Source organism: Penicillium paradoxum (assembly GCF_028828445.1).
Source record: "Penicillium paradoxum strain IBT 22861 chromosome Unknown utg000007l_segment0_segment0, whole genome shotgun sequence".
Lineage (NCBI taxonomy): Eukaryota > Fungi > Ascomycota > Eurotiomycetes > Eurotiales > Aspergillaceae > Penicillium > Penicillium paradoxum.
Genome location: NW_026643185.1, coordinates 4,174,338 through 4,189,048, shown reverse-complemented (window position 1 = coordinate 4,189,048; position 14,711 = coordinate 4,174,338). Strand labels below are relative to the sequence as shown.

Sequence of the window (14,711 nt, the reverse complement as noted above, 5' to 3'; positions counted from 1 at the left end):
TGGTCCACCGCTAGATCACCTTACCCAGGAGTGTCTGTGGCCATTTGGACGGCGATTTTCACGGTGATCGTCTCAACAATGGCTCTGTTATCCGGAGTCGGGTGGAGATGAGATTCCAGTAGTTCATAAAGCAGGGCAGCGGGGTCCAATATTAATTCTAATCAGGCCAGTCCAACTGTCTCAACGCCGCTGCTCGATGCCTACCAGCGAAGCGAAAAGAATAAGGGTATGCAAGCATGAACCACATAGGCAGCAGGATGAAAAATAGCTGGAATCCCAGCGGGAACATCAGGTCGACCAATCGTTCAAATAGATATGGTGGCGTAGCCAGCCCAGGCGAGCAGTGACAGACGCAAGCATTGCTCCCAGAAGCACACCGCTCAGGATCACGGTGGCATGGTGGGCGACGATGTCAAGGGGGCTAAGTGTGTCAGGTCAGGATGTCTCCTGCCGGTTTGGGACGACCTACAGGGATGCTTCAGCGACCAAGTCGTTAGCTGCAGCCATGACATGCATAGGCCCATTCGGATTGGAATTGATAGGCCCTGCAGGTGTTGGATGTGAGCCAAAACAGGTGCCCACAAGGCAAGTACTCCCCACTCGAGGTTCTCTCGCCGGGAATTCCCAGATCCGACGTGTATGGCGAGTAAGTAGAGTGTACTCCGTAGGTCGATGGTATGAACATTGTGTATTCTCATGCATATGTTACCTGGTAACAAACAAAAAAAAAAGCGAATGGCTGAAGTCCAACTTCCAGGTATAATCAACTCCCCAAAGAACACTTGTAATCTCATGGCCCTCAACAGCCAGTTGATGCATTCAAGAAAAGCCAAAGATAAAAAACAAACACCCAAATATCAGCTCCCAAACTCCTTAACTTGCTTAGGTGATGTCAACAGGAAAAAAAAAGGGAAAAAAAGGAGAAAAAACAAAAAGAAAAAAAAAGGCGTTGATCAACGCTGCGAGTTTTGGTTTGACTTTCTCGCTAGCTCATTCTCTATGATAGCTGTCAGTTCTGTCTTCTGCATATGTCAGAGAAAAACTCACCTCGAATCTTGTCGATCTGCTTGGCCGTGTCTTGAAGCATCTGGTCCCATTTCTTCTGGTACTCCTCGACGTTCATAGGTTGGCTCTCCTTCTTCTCCTGGGTGTCTTTGGTGGTTTTGACTTTATCCATGGTGAAGATCGGTGAGATCTCAAATCTCAAAAGTGGCAGTGAGAAAGGGGTGCAGAGGAATATAGTTCTCCGAGGTCAAAGGGTTCAAGTCAGGAACTGTGTGTCAAGCCGGAATGGGAGATGTGCGATAGCAAAGGCTTTTATATGAGAACGGCCACTAAATTAAATTAAATCCCGGGAGACCCTGCTCTTTTTTTTTTTCTTTTTTCTTTTTGCTTGGATCGAAATAGAAATACCCGTAAATCACAAAATTCCCAAAAGAAATCCACAATAAATCCCCGGCAGATGTTTGCTTTCAAAAACAGACCGGTCACGCGTCTATCGAGGACCGCGTTCACCGACATCTCCCTTGAAGTCGACGGACTACACCTTGCGCCAAACCCGGGTAAAAGAGATGAAGGAATTAGTATCTAACGTATCTCATTGGCGCTTCGGGACGGGTTCAAGCCAGTGTCACCCTCCATTCTCTTTTTTTTTTTTTTTTGTGGGATTTTTTCCCCTTGTCTTACCCCCTTGGACAAAGTTTAGAGGTATGGAGTAGGACCAAATTGACTTATGGACTGGGGTGATGTCAGAACTCCATAGGAACGGGACCTAGCGTATGGTACTTGTTAATTTTTAGTCGCCACCATTCCATATATACCCTAGGCCCCTTCCCCGGGCTAATAGGATGGCTTCCAGCCTACCGAGGTAGTCCCGCACCCAATCGGGGACCGATGGGGACTACATCCGCACCAGCCGATCTGATATCTTGGAGGCCACTGGTGAAAAGGAAATAAGGGGGACGCTTGATACGTAGCATTTGGAAGCAAAAAGGGCTAAAATGAGGCACCCGCCAAAAAAAAAAAGGGGGCGCACCGGGGAAAAGCAATGATCGTCCGATCCACCCGAGTTGATACTTCGAACTGAGATCTATAGAAGTCCACCTATGTACATATGCAACCACGGAGCACTCCGTATTTGGCCTATGTTTAGTTTCATTACTCCGTATACGTGGTTTAATGTTGTCGAAGCATTGGTACCTAGGTTGACAGGGAAGAAATCGAAAAAAACAAAAAAAATAATAAAAAATAAAAAATAAATCGCACATGAAATGACAAGGCGTCAAAACCACACGGACCAGTCTTATTGTTCTCAGAATAGAGCCCAACACTATCCCCGACACCCTATTGGCCCAGAGGGGGGATTCACCGCCGAGAAGAGCCCCGGGACGTGCAGAGCCGTAAATTTTGTGGCTATTCGAGAATCCCACGTGGTTTGCATACCTACATCACTAGTGCCACGGCCGTTGGCCTTGACCGCATCATTTGATCCATCTGGATCCCGACACGTAGGTGCTTTGCTCACGTCGGATGATGAAACCACTAGTTGGCGCCAGGGCTTTCTTCAGTGTTGGGCTTCCTTCAGTGTTGGGTATTCTTCAGACGTTGGGTTCGGGGATCGGGTCGCGGGGGCTGCTCATTTGCCCGGGTGCATTTTGCTCCCAAGGCGGATTTTCCGCCGTGGACGGATGATCTCTCACTATGCACACGGTGTACGCCTGCCCATCGGGAAGTATATTGGATTGCTATGACGCATGTGGTGAGTTCTTACTGGTTATCGTGGGCTGTCCGGGCCGCTTAGGTGTGGCGTTGTTTATACAGCCGTGGGATGACCGGGGTGTTCAATGAGGAATTGGCCCAAGGGACATATGATCATTGGCCTAAGCTAGCAAGGATGAAGTACGGAGTACTCAGTGGAATAAAAGGAAGTAAGAATAGCAGCTGGGTTTTTGGGAAAAGCCACATGCACCCCCTACGACATGGTCAACCAGTGCAGTACAAAGTTCCACTCAGCTTGTCACATTCATCCATAGTCGCATCGGGCCTTTGAGCCTGAAAAAGCAGAAACGAGAGTAAAGATAACAAATCATAAAAGCTAGCATCGGTGCCTGCATCCGTTGGCCAGCTAATGTCATCAGTGCGGTAGGCAGCTCTCAAGGAGCCACCGCGCAGATGGTGTAACTGCAATGCCCCATCTGCATCCCCAGCCTACTTGTAAAGGGGAGGGGTCGAGGGGCAGAAGCAGAGAGAAGGTGTACATGATGTGCCGATCCATTTCGCTTGATATAACGCCGAATTAGAATGCCACGATATTCATCCCAATGAGGTAAATGCCCTTGGAAGATGCCCATAAATAAAAATAGATGACTTCCACTATGACGCCATGATATGAGATCGCTGAAGAAACTGGAACAAAGAAACAATAACGAAGACCTTCGTCATCACAAAAGTACGAATTCGAGACGGTGAGCAGCGCCTCGAACTAGTGAGAGTCTTCGAGGAACCAGTCAATGTCATCAGGCTCAAAGTACGAGGCGGAGATTTCCGCTGCTGCGAGGTCACCTTCGTAAAGATCGGCGATGTCGTCATCCGTAGTTGCTGACGGGAAACCATTGGAGGGGAGACGATTGGGCTGCTCTACGAGATCAAAGAACTCGCCTGCAAACTCGGCCAGCTCATTGGCCACTTTGAGCTCTAGGATGGCCTCAAGCGCTTGCATATCCTTTTTCCATTTGCGCTCACGCTGCTGCGCCTGTGCCTCTTGATTACGGTGACACAAACTGTCACGCGGGCGGTCCGCCATGCAATTAGGGCACAAGTAGTTTTCCTCGCAATACGAGCATTTGCAAGGTGGGTGCGTCTCAATGCAGTCCGCGCACACATATACCTTGCAGCCCGTGCATTCTCGGAGAGAACTGGGGCATCTGGGGCGTGGGTCCCTGATACTGCCTCTTACATCCCTGATTCCCGTGATAGGATCAGATGGAGGACAGAAGAAGGATTGACAACCTTGCCATCGTAGGGGCTCGAAAGTCGGCGAATCAAAGAAGGTGGAGGAAGATGACGATGGAGGGGGGAAGAATGGTCAGACGCCGGGGCCGAAAAAGATCGAGTTGGTTGATTGGAGAAGAAGGAAAGTAGAGCCGATTGATCACTGGGGTGTGACTCGGGCGTATTTTCCTCATCCATACTATGTTGCCGTGAATCATCAATGAGGCTTTTATTTGTCGCATTAAGGGGGTGTTGGCTTCTGAATGGCAGGTCATATTCAAGAAGTTGACTAGAGGCGAGAGAATCCGACAAGTCCACAGCGAATCGGTTTTGAATGGTCTGCTTTTCCGTCTCAAGATCTCGATAGCCGCAGATCCGTAAGCGAAGCCCACGGAGGTCATGCTCAATACAGAGAGGCTTTGAGCAGCTTTTGCAGTGCACCTTCCACTGTGGGGAATCATAACATCCTTGACACAGGTTGCGCGGGCATGGTGAGACTTGCCGATTAGGCGGTCCTAGCAGCCACTTCATCATCGCCAGATGACCCGTCTGAAGCGAGTAGTCCGGCTTACTCGGATCACCATATGCATACTTCGGGAATGTCTTGCTCCATTCACTGACGGTGTACTCTAGGTCCTCCCAGCCTTGACCTCGAGGCAAAGGTACGGCCCGAACCTGGTCCACCTCTCGATTACGAGGTCCGATACTGATTCCACCCCCACCAGAGAGGTCAGGCTTGGTGCAGCACCAGTGAAAATTGAGTATGGGGAGCGGATCCATCGCTGTAGTTTGGGGTTGATTGGGATCTCCTAGAAGATCCATAGGGTCCTGCATTGAGCCTGGGGAGTGAGTGGCCCCAGGTGCCCACCAGAAGGAGCCCGATGCAGCCTGGTTGCCTTCGGATGAAGATGGCGGCGTTCTGTAGAGATACGGTCGTTCGTGGGCGCAGCTCGCACATAGTGTCTTACGACATCCGACGCAGTGCATCAAGACACTGCAATGTTCACACCGCTCTGAGATATCATCGAGACAATTATCACAGCGAATCCTATCGATAAATTGGGTATGACTTTGGCGGAGATGGGAAGGTGTCATTTTGCCTTCACCCCAGTCAATGCCCTCGCCAGTTCCCAGCGCCTCGCCATAGCATCCGGTATCGCGATTCTCCCACAGCTTACCATCACATATGCGCGATGAAGAAATCTCAGAATCGGCTGGACCGATCCAGTTTTTAGATCTCCACAGTCGATCGAAAACCACCCAAACTTCTGGCGACCCCGCCCCATGTGGGAATCTTGATTTGACATAACCAGCCCTGCGGGCGCATCTACCGGCAGGTGTAGTACACCAAGCGGTATCAGTCCAAATTCCTAGTTTGTGACAGATATTGACAAGTTCGTGAGTCGACTCCGCATCAGCGTCTTTCCGCATTAGTGAAGCAGAGAGATAGGGGCGTCTCCGATGATGGCGACATCGGTAGGCATATAGACTCTTCAGGGCAAGTCGTTTCATTCCAGGATAGTTGTCGGTATTACCTCCGATATCGATGTCACATTGGAGCGCAAACATGGTCAGGAAAGGGACGATGTGATATTTCAGAGAGACATTCTTGCAACCCCGAACAGAGAGGTGTTCCAGCGTCTCACGACGTGAATGCAACACGGTCGAGGTCAGGTTTTCGCCAGAAATCGCTGTGTTATCCAGTTCCAGGCTCTTCAAACACCCACTGAAGGGAATCACAACATTCATCAGGAACATGTCCAGAGCGTAAGGTCGGGATTGACGTGCGGGAACGATTTCAGGAACGTTCGGGTCGTTGGTTTGAGGGTTTGGTAGAGTGCCCGAAGGAAACGGTAGGCGAAACGAGAGTGACTTCCATGCGGTCGGATATGATCGCAGGAACGTACGGAGGTAATTTGAAGTGTGGTACAACTTTATGATGGTATCCGTCGGGATCTGAAGCAGAAGAGACTCAAATATGGGTGCATTTGTTGTTATCACTCGCTCAAAGGTTGAGAGTATCTGTTCTTCTAGGGCGACAGAGCGTTGTGAGGCATTCTCCAGCAACACCGGGTGGGATGTTGGATCCTCACCAGCAACCTTGGCCCCGGCCATGGTTTCAAGACCGAAATCCATCATGAGTCTAGGGCGATGAACAAATATTTCGTTTCTTAGGTCGAATGTCGAGATGACGCGAGGTCGCGAGCTCGGCAGTCAGAGACGCGGCACATGATAAGACAACCTGAAGAAGCAAACGAGGAGGCAAATACGCTCAGAGATAAGCCACCATGCAAGGCCATCAAAGGTAAACGGTCGATAATTGATAAGATGGGGTCGCAAGGGCTGACGAATTGGGGTATCTGAAGGGGGAGCGAGGGAAAGGGAGGGGTATAAAAGGAGGGGAAAAGACGAAATCCCCAAAGAGAGGGAAAGCAAAGAAGAACACAAACCCTATGCCCCTGTAACCCTTTAGAAATCAAAGTAGAAAAATGAAAAGAGAGAAAAGGAAGAGCAAAAAGGAGCTCCAGACAAGGTGATATCCGGATGCGCCCGTTAGGAGAAAGAGCGTCATGTGATGGAGGCCAAACCCCCGGATTTGATGATCTGCGCGCTTAATGGATTTTGTTCTGCAAAGGAAAATAAAATGCATTGATCGCTAGGTCTATTGCCAATGGTCTCTATGACCATGTGGACTAATGTTTGTCGGTTGCATCGCCTACAGTGTAGCCCCTCGCAATACCCTTGCGCCCTTCTTTGACCAAGGTGCTGTCCTCTGAATCTTCGTCATCATAGCGAATATCAAAGTCGCTTCCCAGACCCTTCCATGTCCGTTGCGACCGCAAAAATTCTGCTCCTGGTGAAACGGCACCGCCAATCATAGCCAAATCGCCCTTGGCTCGTCGCGCCAACGCCCTAGCAGCGGATGGCCCGCTGGTCGATGACGCATCCACCTGGGAAGCGCGAGGCGCGGGTTCTCGCATCGGACGGGAGTTTGAGACGTATCGACCGGTGCGGAAGTCAAACTCGGGGGGTGCCGACTCGGGTTCTGACATGTCGTCCTCATCGGACATGGTTGCGCCATTGGATATCTCCTGGTCATCGCTATTCTCATTGACTTCCTGCGCTGGTGCGTCGAGAACTGCCTGGAAGTCACTCTGCCACGCTCCTGTCCACACCCGGTCTGCGTCGTCTTTCAAAGCCAGCTCCAATTCGAAAGGGGTGATAACTGGCTTCCAGAAGTCCTTGCTGTCCACCAAAGAGCTTTCCCAGCAGCCAATGACCACCCAACCACCAATCTCACTGAAATTGGCTACCTTGGCAGCATTCAATTTACCAACCACAAACATGTAGCTCTTCTTGCCTGCTGCGGCAATCCGCTCTTTGACATGCTCCACAATATGCAGATAATTCTTGACACTCAGTGTGTTGATAAGAATGCCCCAGATAGGTACGGTCGTCAAAGAGGCAAGCGTGCCATAGCGGCGTCGCAAAACCGCAGCAGTAGACGCAGGCAATGGCTTGATGTCTTCATTTGATAGGTCATCGGTGGGATAGATATGGATCGCGGAAACGCGGGATGCAAGGGTCATCATGAGAGCGGTTGGCGGATCCGAGATGTGAAACAGTTGCCAGTCGGACAGCGTCTCAGGCGCCTGTTGAACCGACTCGGGGACTGTGCGATTGGGAATTGACGATGAGGGATCGTGAACAACCTCTGTGGCATATAGGTTGCTGTATCCCTCTTCAACCAAGCGGGTATAAACTGTAGGAACGTGGTCCGCGTAGGTAACGTCCGCTGCAATGACCACCTTGGTAGCTGGGTCGGGATAAGTCGCCTTGAAAGCTCGTACTACAGGCTCCAAAGGAAGGTGCTTATGCGTGAAAACATAGATCACTGGGAGCCGTGCGGTTGGCGACAGACATGACCTCCCATAATGCACAACCACATCTGCGTCCACATGCTCGGCCGCCACCTCGTCGACACAGCAAGTCCCGTAAGATGTATCAGCCAAAATTGTCAACCGAGGCGAGCATTGTCCCGTTCTGTCTTCCACCTGAAGCCCGGATACGGCATGAGCGAGGCTGGCGTCGGCGCTGCTAGCATCGGTCTGGGTCGAGGGCTGTGTGCTGGGTTCCTCGCGTTCCAGGCCCCGGCTGAGCAATTGGAATACCCTCGGGGCATCGGGAAGCATGTCATCCGGGAACTGGAGAGCGATGCGCTTGTACCGTGCTTGGCGAATTTCCTTCAACGTGCGCTCGATATCGTAAGTAATGGAAAGTTCATCGTCTGACAGCGGAGCGGCGGAGTCGCGCGATGCCACGGGGGTAGTTTCTTCGAGGATGCGATCATCAGCAGTCGACAGCACAGGGGCTGACTTCATTTCAGTCCCCATCTTGTAAATAATTGAGAATGGGAGGTGTGGTGTTCAGCCAAGAAAGATGGGAAATCACTAAAAAGTTTTTGGAGAAAAAAAAGGAACCCCCACTTCACCCCGCCATCGATAACGGGAAATGCACCAGAGCCCATTGGCAGACAAACTACAAAACAACTTCCTGATGACCGAAGATGAGTTCTGAAAATAGATTTCAATAATTCCAACACATAGTGCCATTCATGTATTTGATCATGTCGACGTATAAATCAAGGGAAATCTACAGGTCCGCCCGTGCCGGCTCTCCTGCCCAAACTCTGCGAAGCAATTCGCCGATTGGCGCTCGCTCAATGGGACGAGGATTCCAATAAGCATTGGACAGCGCAATATCAGCCGCTTTATCAATATCCTCCTCCTTCATCCCGAAGTCCTTCACACCGCGTTTGACCTTGAGCTTAGACAAGAGAACGTTAAGGCCATGGATTGCGTCGCCATTGCTGTCAGGCAGGACGTCGGCCAACTGCTTCATGGCCTCGGGGATGTTAGGTGCATTATAAGAGATCGCATGCGGGAGAACAGCAGTGTGGGTTTCTGCATGAGGGAGGTTGAAGCTGCCTCCCAGCGTGTGGCACAGCTTATGGTGGATCGACATGCCCACGCTGCCCAGACAGGTACCGCAGAGCCAGGCACCATAGAGAGCCTTAGAACGGGCGGATTGCGAAGATGGGTTCTCTACAATCTCGGGAAGGGAGGATGCAAGGGCCCGTGTTCCCTCAAGGGCCATCATATTGATGATTGGGTTGGTGTTGCGCGCGTACAAAGCCTCGACTATAGAGGAAGGTGTCAGAAAATTGTACAGGAAATGGATATGAACAGATTGAGTATACTTACCGGCATGGGCAATGGCGTTGACACCACTCGTGGCACTCATAGCCGCCGGTAGGGTCATTGTGAGGTCCACATCGTAAATAACTGTGCCGGGCAAGATCTTAGGATCCGAGCGAGTCTTCTTCAATCCGTCGGCAGTCTCCCCGAGAATCGGTGTCATTTCGCTACCGGCATATGTGGTCGGAATACAGATATGCGGCAGGCCAGTGCGAATGCTGATTGCCTTGCCGAGACCGATGGTGCTTCCACCTCCAATAGAGATGATCGAGTCAGCACCCTGGGCCTTAGCATATTCAAGAGCCTTATCTGTGACATGTGTGGGAGTATGCATAGTCGCCTCACTGAAAATACCAGCGATTTGACCATTGAGTACTCCCTTGACCTTCTCAGCCTGGTTGACCTGCTGGGGCGTTGAGAGCACCAACGGGGCCTTCACCTGTAGGCGGGCGATCTCATCGGGGAGTTTCTGCAGTGTGCCACTGCCAAAGACGACGCGGCCAGGGTTGGGGTTATACTCGAATGTATCCATTTTGTTTTGGAATCCATTAGAGAGCGAGCTCTGCGATCTTATAGTTTATTCCCCACACCCCACCACATCCGATCAGCGTCATGGCTTCCCGTGGGGTCGTGGGGTCTTACCGGCAACTGTACGCCGGTGATTCTCCAAGTCATTGGACCTGCGTTTTGGTCTGCATTCTATTCCCAGCTTGTCAATGTCTGCATATGTGAGGCATACGTAGGTATTCTCATGCCATGCGCATCTCGATGTGCGCGGCATGTATTCTTGTATTGCCCGTGTTCGGAGATATCCGCGTGGCCTAAGGGCACCCCATTTACCTGTCGGCCATAAGAGACATTGCTAATGAAGACACCTTCCCACATGAAGCAGATGCCGTCCACGATAAACAGAATGCCCCTGCGAAAAGAAATGCCCACCCAACTGCCGGTCGTGAACCCAAACGGGGAAAGCTTCGCTGGGTGCTTGGACATAAGGCAAAAAGAGTCGCCCAGGTCGAACAGTTTGGATCCCTAGTGGAGGAATTGTGCAATTCAGTGCCAACTAATATACCGTCTGGGTGGGAAAGACTCGGTGGCCCGTCATTCTACTACCATATTCCCGGTACAATCTAACTTCAACGGTTGAGATACGCAGTCAATGACGAGAGTTATATCACCCATCTCAGAGACATCATAACCAGAATGGAGGGCAAGATTGAAGGTCGGTATATCAATTGGTCCTGGTTATATATGCTTGGCTGATCAATTTGAAAGCTGAGACACAACGGGATATGAAGTCCTGGATACTTGGCAGCTACTTCTCGAATGAAATATATGACAAATGTAGTCCCTTTGGGAGACTCTTCTGCATGGTGTGATGTATGCATACGATCCGCTCCTGAAGAGACCTCTCGATATTGCCGCAAGACCTGTGATGATTTTCTTGTTTGCTTAGAATGCTTTGAGATAGGCCGTCGTTGTCTAGATCATCCTGATGATTTAGTCCTGAAACAACCCGATGATGGAGTCGAGCATCATGTTGGGATGGAAGAGGTGGCTGAAGTTATCTGATCCTCCTTTACTCGGATTCAGGCGACCGAGACTCTCTGAACGTCAACTGAAATTCTTCTTAGGTGGATATAAAGATATTGTTCATTTGATTTTCTCCTTGAAACCCATAACACCGGCGCTATGTACACTATTTTTTCCCCTGGTTCTTGGGCCGAAGAAATTGATCTGCAGATGTGGGTATCAGACAATGGGTATTGAGACATTAGTCCAAGTCGTGGAAAGCCATAACATGCTGACCACCGCTGAAGCCCTTGCCCTTGGACTTCTTGCGCTTCTTACGGTCCTTCGGGTCCTCGCGAGGTTTCGCATCACTGTCATCCGAATCCTGATCATCATCGCTATCATCCATCATGTCTTCGTCGCCAGATCCATCACCGACATTGTCCGCAGCTTCGTGCCAGACCTTGACGGTTTGACCACCGCCGGAGACCATGCGGCCCTCGACATCAAAGCCCAGGCCAACAACGCCATCGATCTCATCGTGCACAACCTCAGAAACAACCTGGTTGCCACCGACGCGCACAAACTTCACTTTGCCGCTTCCAAGACCTGCAACGATGATCTTGCCCAAGTAGTCGGGAGCAACAGCCAATGCCTCAATGGAATCACCACCATCGGCACTGCGGTCGACGTAGATCCGCTCATCCTGGTCGTCCCACGCACCCTTCTCCCAAAGAGTGAGAATACCGCTGGCTCCACCAACGATGACCTTTTCACCTCGGCTGGTTCCGCTATTTGGTAAACCACCCATATAGACGGAGCTCACCAATTCTTCTTCCTGGTTCTCGCTGCGGACCAGAACGCCCCTCCGCAGATCTGTCACGGCCAGGGTAGTGCCACCAGTTGTAACCCATTGCTTGCTGAAGCCCGAAGTACTAGTGTTGGAAGCGGGCAGAGGGGTAAGAGAGGAAATGTAGTCGTCGTGGGGGTGATGCGACTGCTCAGGGCGCGCGGATACCTTTGAGTACGGGATGCGGAGATCGTATAGGTGCAGAGCGCTCGAGTCAGTACCGAGGAGAAGAGTCTGAGGAGAAAGAGCATGAATCATGGTTGGCGCATCGATAGAACTATAGAAACCCAGAGGAGGGCCAAGTCAGCTCGGAATCGCAAATGATTGATATATTCAACAGAGCTTTCTTACCCGTTCTTCTCAAGCGGAATTGCAATCTTGTTTTGTACCTGGCCAGTCTCGGTGCTTGCAGCCTTCACCATACCGTCTGTACCAGCCGAGTAGAGCGTTTTGCCATCAGTACTGAACCCTAGGGTACGGCAACTACCCTTGTGTCGTCGAGTTCTCCACATTGTGTCAATATGGCCCTTCCCGTTGCGGGCAGAGGAGTTCGAAGCACCGTCGTCATCATCCTCAGCTTCTACAAAAGGCAATCGGAATGTCTGAACGTGACCCGAGGCCAAACCGACAGAGACTACCGGCTCCTCGGGGTGGATAGCCTGAGCGAACAGGTCCGAGGAAAGCGGAAGCGTGCAGACTGTGTCGAGCATGGTTGCGGATTGCAGCAAGATTTACCACAAAGAAACAAAGGCTCTAATGAGCCTAGGAGCAAATCAAATTTGTGTGAATTGAAACCAATTGAAGCAAAAGAATCAATGTAAAAGCTGGAGCTCCAGAGCCGGCCGTTTTTTTCTGCCAATCCGATGATCTACCGACCGCCTTCTACACTGGGTCAAGTAAGTTCAAATCGACAAATGACATCAATTTCTCACTCTGATTCTAACACAGACAAATAAAAATCAAGAATACAGATCACTACTTGTGTCAAAAGAAACCAAATGTATCACAACTTTCCTCCGAAAAGGAGCATTCGCTGCCACTAGCCCAAGGATTCATGCATCTCGGAAACTGGCCATCCAGGTGTAGCTAAGCCCAGCAAGTACCCGTTATTTTGACTCTTTAAGAAGAGTAGGTGGAGCCAATGGGGCCGACCTTAATGTTCGAGTAGGTCACAGTGGCCGAGCCTGACTGAGACTCGAGAGTAGCTGGGTCACCGGAGTCAGTGGCGCATGTGCCGCGAGCAACACCGGGCTGAGAAGGAGAAGCATCAATGGGGTAAGCCTCGCTGTCCAACCAGAGCATGTTGGCATAGTGATCAGCCCACAAGCTCATGACGAGAACCATGCCCTGCTCCAGACCCTCGCCCATGCCAGCAAGACCACCACGCTTTGCGAAGACATCCTCATCGCCGAACGCAGTCTTCTGGGCGTCGCAGAACTCAGTGTTGATGGAGTTTCCAGTGACACCGCTGACATCCGAGGCGGAGTTGGCGATGACCTTTCCATTCTGCACGTAGATACGCCTGATCTCGCTAAGAGTACCGCTGTCGGTGCCATCATCGGTGATAAATTGAGTGACCACAGTGACCTTGGAGTTGCTGTCGACGATCTTGCCAGGCCCGTAGAAGCTCTCGTTGCCCATGCGGAAGGAGTTGAAGTCACATCCATCGGGGTCGCAGGTGCCTGCGTAGCGAGTGCTGGAGTAAGTTCCGCCGCAGGCATCGCCCTCGCACATAGTTTGTTCAGGGCTGTCGCAAGGGTGGGGGGTGAAAGCGGTGGAAATGCTGTTGGCTTCCCAGATATCCATCTCAGCGCAGCAAGATCCGTGGCCGCCAACACCGGCGTTCTTGTCGTTATCAGATGGCTTCCAATCCTCCACGTTGGCCTGTTTCACATGTTAGCCATTATGATTCAAGGGATGAATCGAACTATCCAGCATAAAGACTCACCTGGCCGTTGATGAACTTCAGATCCCGAGGGCACTGAGAATCACAGTAGCCAGTTCCGTACTTGGCACCGGCCTTGTTGTTAGGGTACTTGGCCAAACCACCGTCGGCATCCATGGAAACGAAGTACAAGGCTCCGTTGAGTCCGCAAGGCAGCTCGGAGTTATCCACATCGAAGGTGAACTCCTGGTTGAGCAGCTTGAACATCTGATAGGTACTGTCGTCCTCCATCAGGAACAGACGAGAACCAACATTGGCACCGGTGACGAATTTCAGAGTGAGGGCGTTGCCGTTGGTGGTAGCACCGTAAGTGCCGGCATAGTCGGCGCCGTCCAGAGCACAGTTTTTGGCACAGGTCTCGTCATCGGGACAGAGTGTCGCATCCCACTGTTTTCAAAACCTTAGTCACTATGGCCGTTCAATTCCTCGATGCAGGATTTCTTACCTCGTTGCCAGTGTAGCAGTTGGTGTAACCGTCGACGGAGTGAAGCCAACGCCAGTTGGAGTCAATGACAACAGATCCCTTGACATCAGTGCAACTGCCTGGAGCAGTACACTTCTGCCAAGTCAAAGGGGGGTTGTGTCTCAGCTGTCACCGTGCCAGCTTGCTGGGCACGAGCTGCCGCCGCCAATGCGGAGAGAAGGAGCGCGCGTTGATACATTGCTTGCGAAGCAGAATAGTTGGATTGGAACGTTGTCTTGTCTTCTTAGCCTGCAGTTGATGAACAGAGAAAACTTTGGGGGTGGGAGGGGAGCTTTATATGTCTTCTTCCACTGATAATTGCTCTAAGTTATTGCCGTACAGGGCTCGGCCATGTGGATCTTGCACATCATGACCGGCGTTGCGGACCGTGAGGCCGTTGCCAAATTGGAATGGGCAGAGAGTCCAAAACCATCATTTCATGTGCCAAATTTCATACTACAACTGAATGACTTCTGGTGTTGTACGTTAGTTTGAGTATGGGCTCAGCGCCTGAACCAAGAAGGGAATGATCACCGCTAGACGACTGTTGTCAGATGTCTCATCAGGACCCTGACCAAGACGGGGCTGGATAGACAGGGTTAGATCGTTTCAATATCCGTGAGAACGGAGAATCCCCCGATCCAGTTCTGTCGATTGCCATGTAATCTTCTGGAAGCTTAACTGTGCACGGAG

General features: G+C 51.1%; 6 protein-coding genes across 6 annotated transcripts; all 6 read right to left on the bottom strand.

Moving 5' to 3' along the window:
• Positions 1 to 953: 953 nt before the first annotated feature.
• N7457_009075 (uncharacterized protein) lies at positions 954 to 1,177 on the bottom strand (the record flags this gene model as incomplete). The annotated part of the gene is made up of 2 exons (XM_057180118.1): positions 954 to 997; positions 1,048 to 1,177. The coding sequence occupies 2 exons, from the start codon at positions 1,175 to 1,177 to the stop codon at positions 954 to 956; spliced, it is 174 nt and encodes a 57-aa protein (XP_057028504.1).
• Positions 1,178 to 3,481: 2,304 nt separating this feature from the next.
• On the bottom strand, positions 3,482 to 6,126 carry N7457_009074 (uncharacterized protein; the record flags this gene model as incomplete). Its single annotated transcript, XM_057180117.1, is given in 2 exon segments — positions 3,482 to 3,938; positions 3,956 to 6,126. 2 exon segments carry the CDS (start codon positions 6,124 to 6,126, stop codon positions 3,482 to 3,484), a joined length of 2,628 nt encoding a protein of 875 aa, XP_057028503.1.
• Positions 6,127 to 6,683: 557 nt separating this feature from the next.
• On the bottom strand, positions 6,684 to 8,384 carry N7457_009073 (2-(3-amino-3-carboxypropyl)histidine synthase subunit 1/2; the record flags this gene model as incomplete). Its single annotated transcript, XM_057180116.1, has 1 exon — positions 6,684 to 8,384. The coding sequence occupies one exon, from the start codon at positions 8,382 to 8,384 to the stop codon at positions 6,684 to 6,686; it is 1,701 nt and encodes a 566-aa protein (XP_057028502.1).
• Positions 8,385 to 8,643: 259 nt separating this feature from the next.
• N7457_009072 (maleylacetate reductase) lies at positions 8,644 to 9,780 on the bottom strand (the record flags this gene model as incomplete). Its single annotated transcript, XM_057180115.1, has 2 exons — positions 8,644 to 9,191; positions 9,255 to 9,780. The coding sequence occupies 2 exons, from the start codon at positions 9,778 to 9,780 to the stop codon at positions 8,644 to 8,646; spliced, it is 1,074 nt and encodes a 357-aa protein (XP_057028501.1).
• A 1,242-nt stretch (positions 9,781 to 11,022) lies between these two features.
• N7457_009071 (WD40 repeat domain-containing protein) lies at positions 11,023 to 12,320 on the bottom strand (the record flags this gene model as incomplete). The annotated part of the gene is made up of 2 exons (XM_057180114.1): positions 11,023 to 11,887; positions 11,962 to 12,320. The coding sequence occupies 2 exons, from the start codon at positions 12,318 to 12,320 to the stop codon at positions 11,023 to 11,025; spliced, it is 1,224 nt and encodes a 407-aa protein (XP_057028500.1).
• Positions 12,321 to 12,729: 409 nt separating this feature from the next.
• N7457_009070 (glycoside hydrolase family 7 protein) lies at positions 12,730 to 14,217 on the bottom strand (the record flags this gene model as incomplete). Its single annotated transcript, XM_057180113.1, has 4 exons — positions 12,730 to 13,494; positions 13,559 to 13,942; positions 14,001 to 14,114; positions 14,152 to 14,217. 4 exons carry the CDS (start codon positions 14,215 to 14,217, stop codon positions 12,730 to 12,732), a joined length of 1,329 nt encoding a protein of 442 aa, XP_057028499.1.
• Between the last annotated feature and the right edge of the window lie 494 nt (positions 14,218 to 14,711).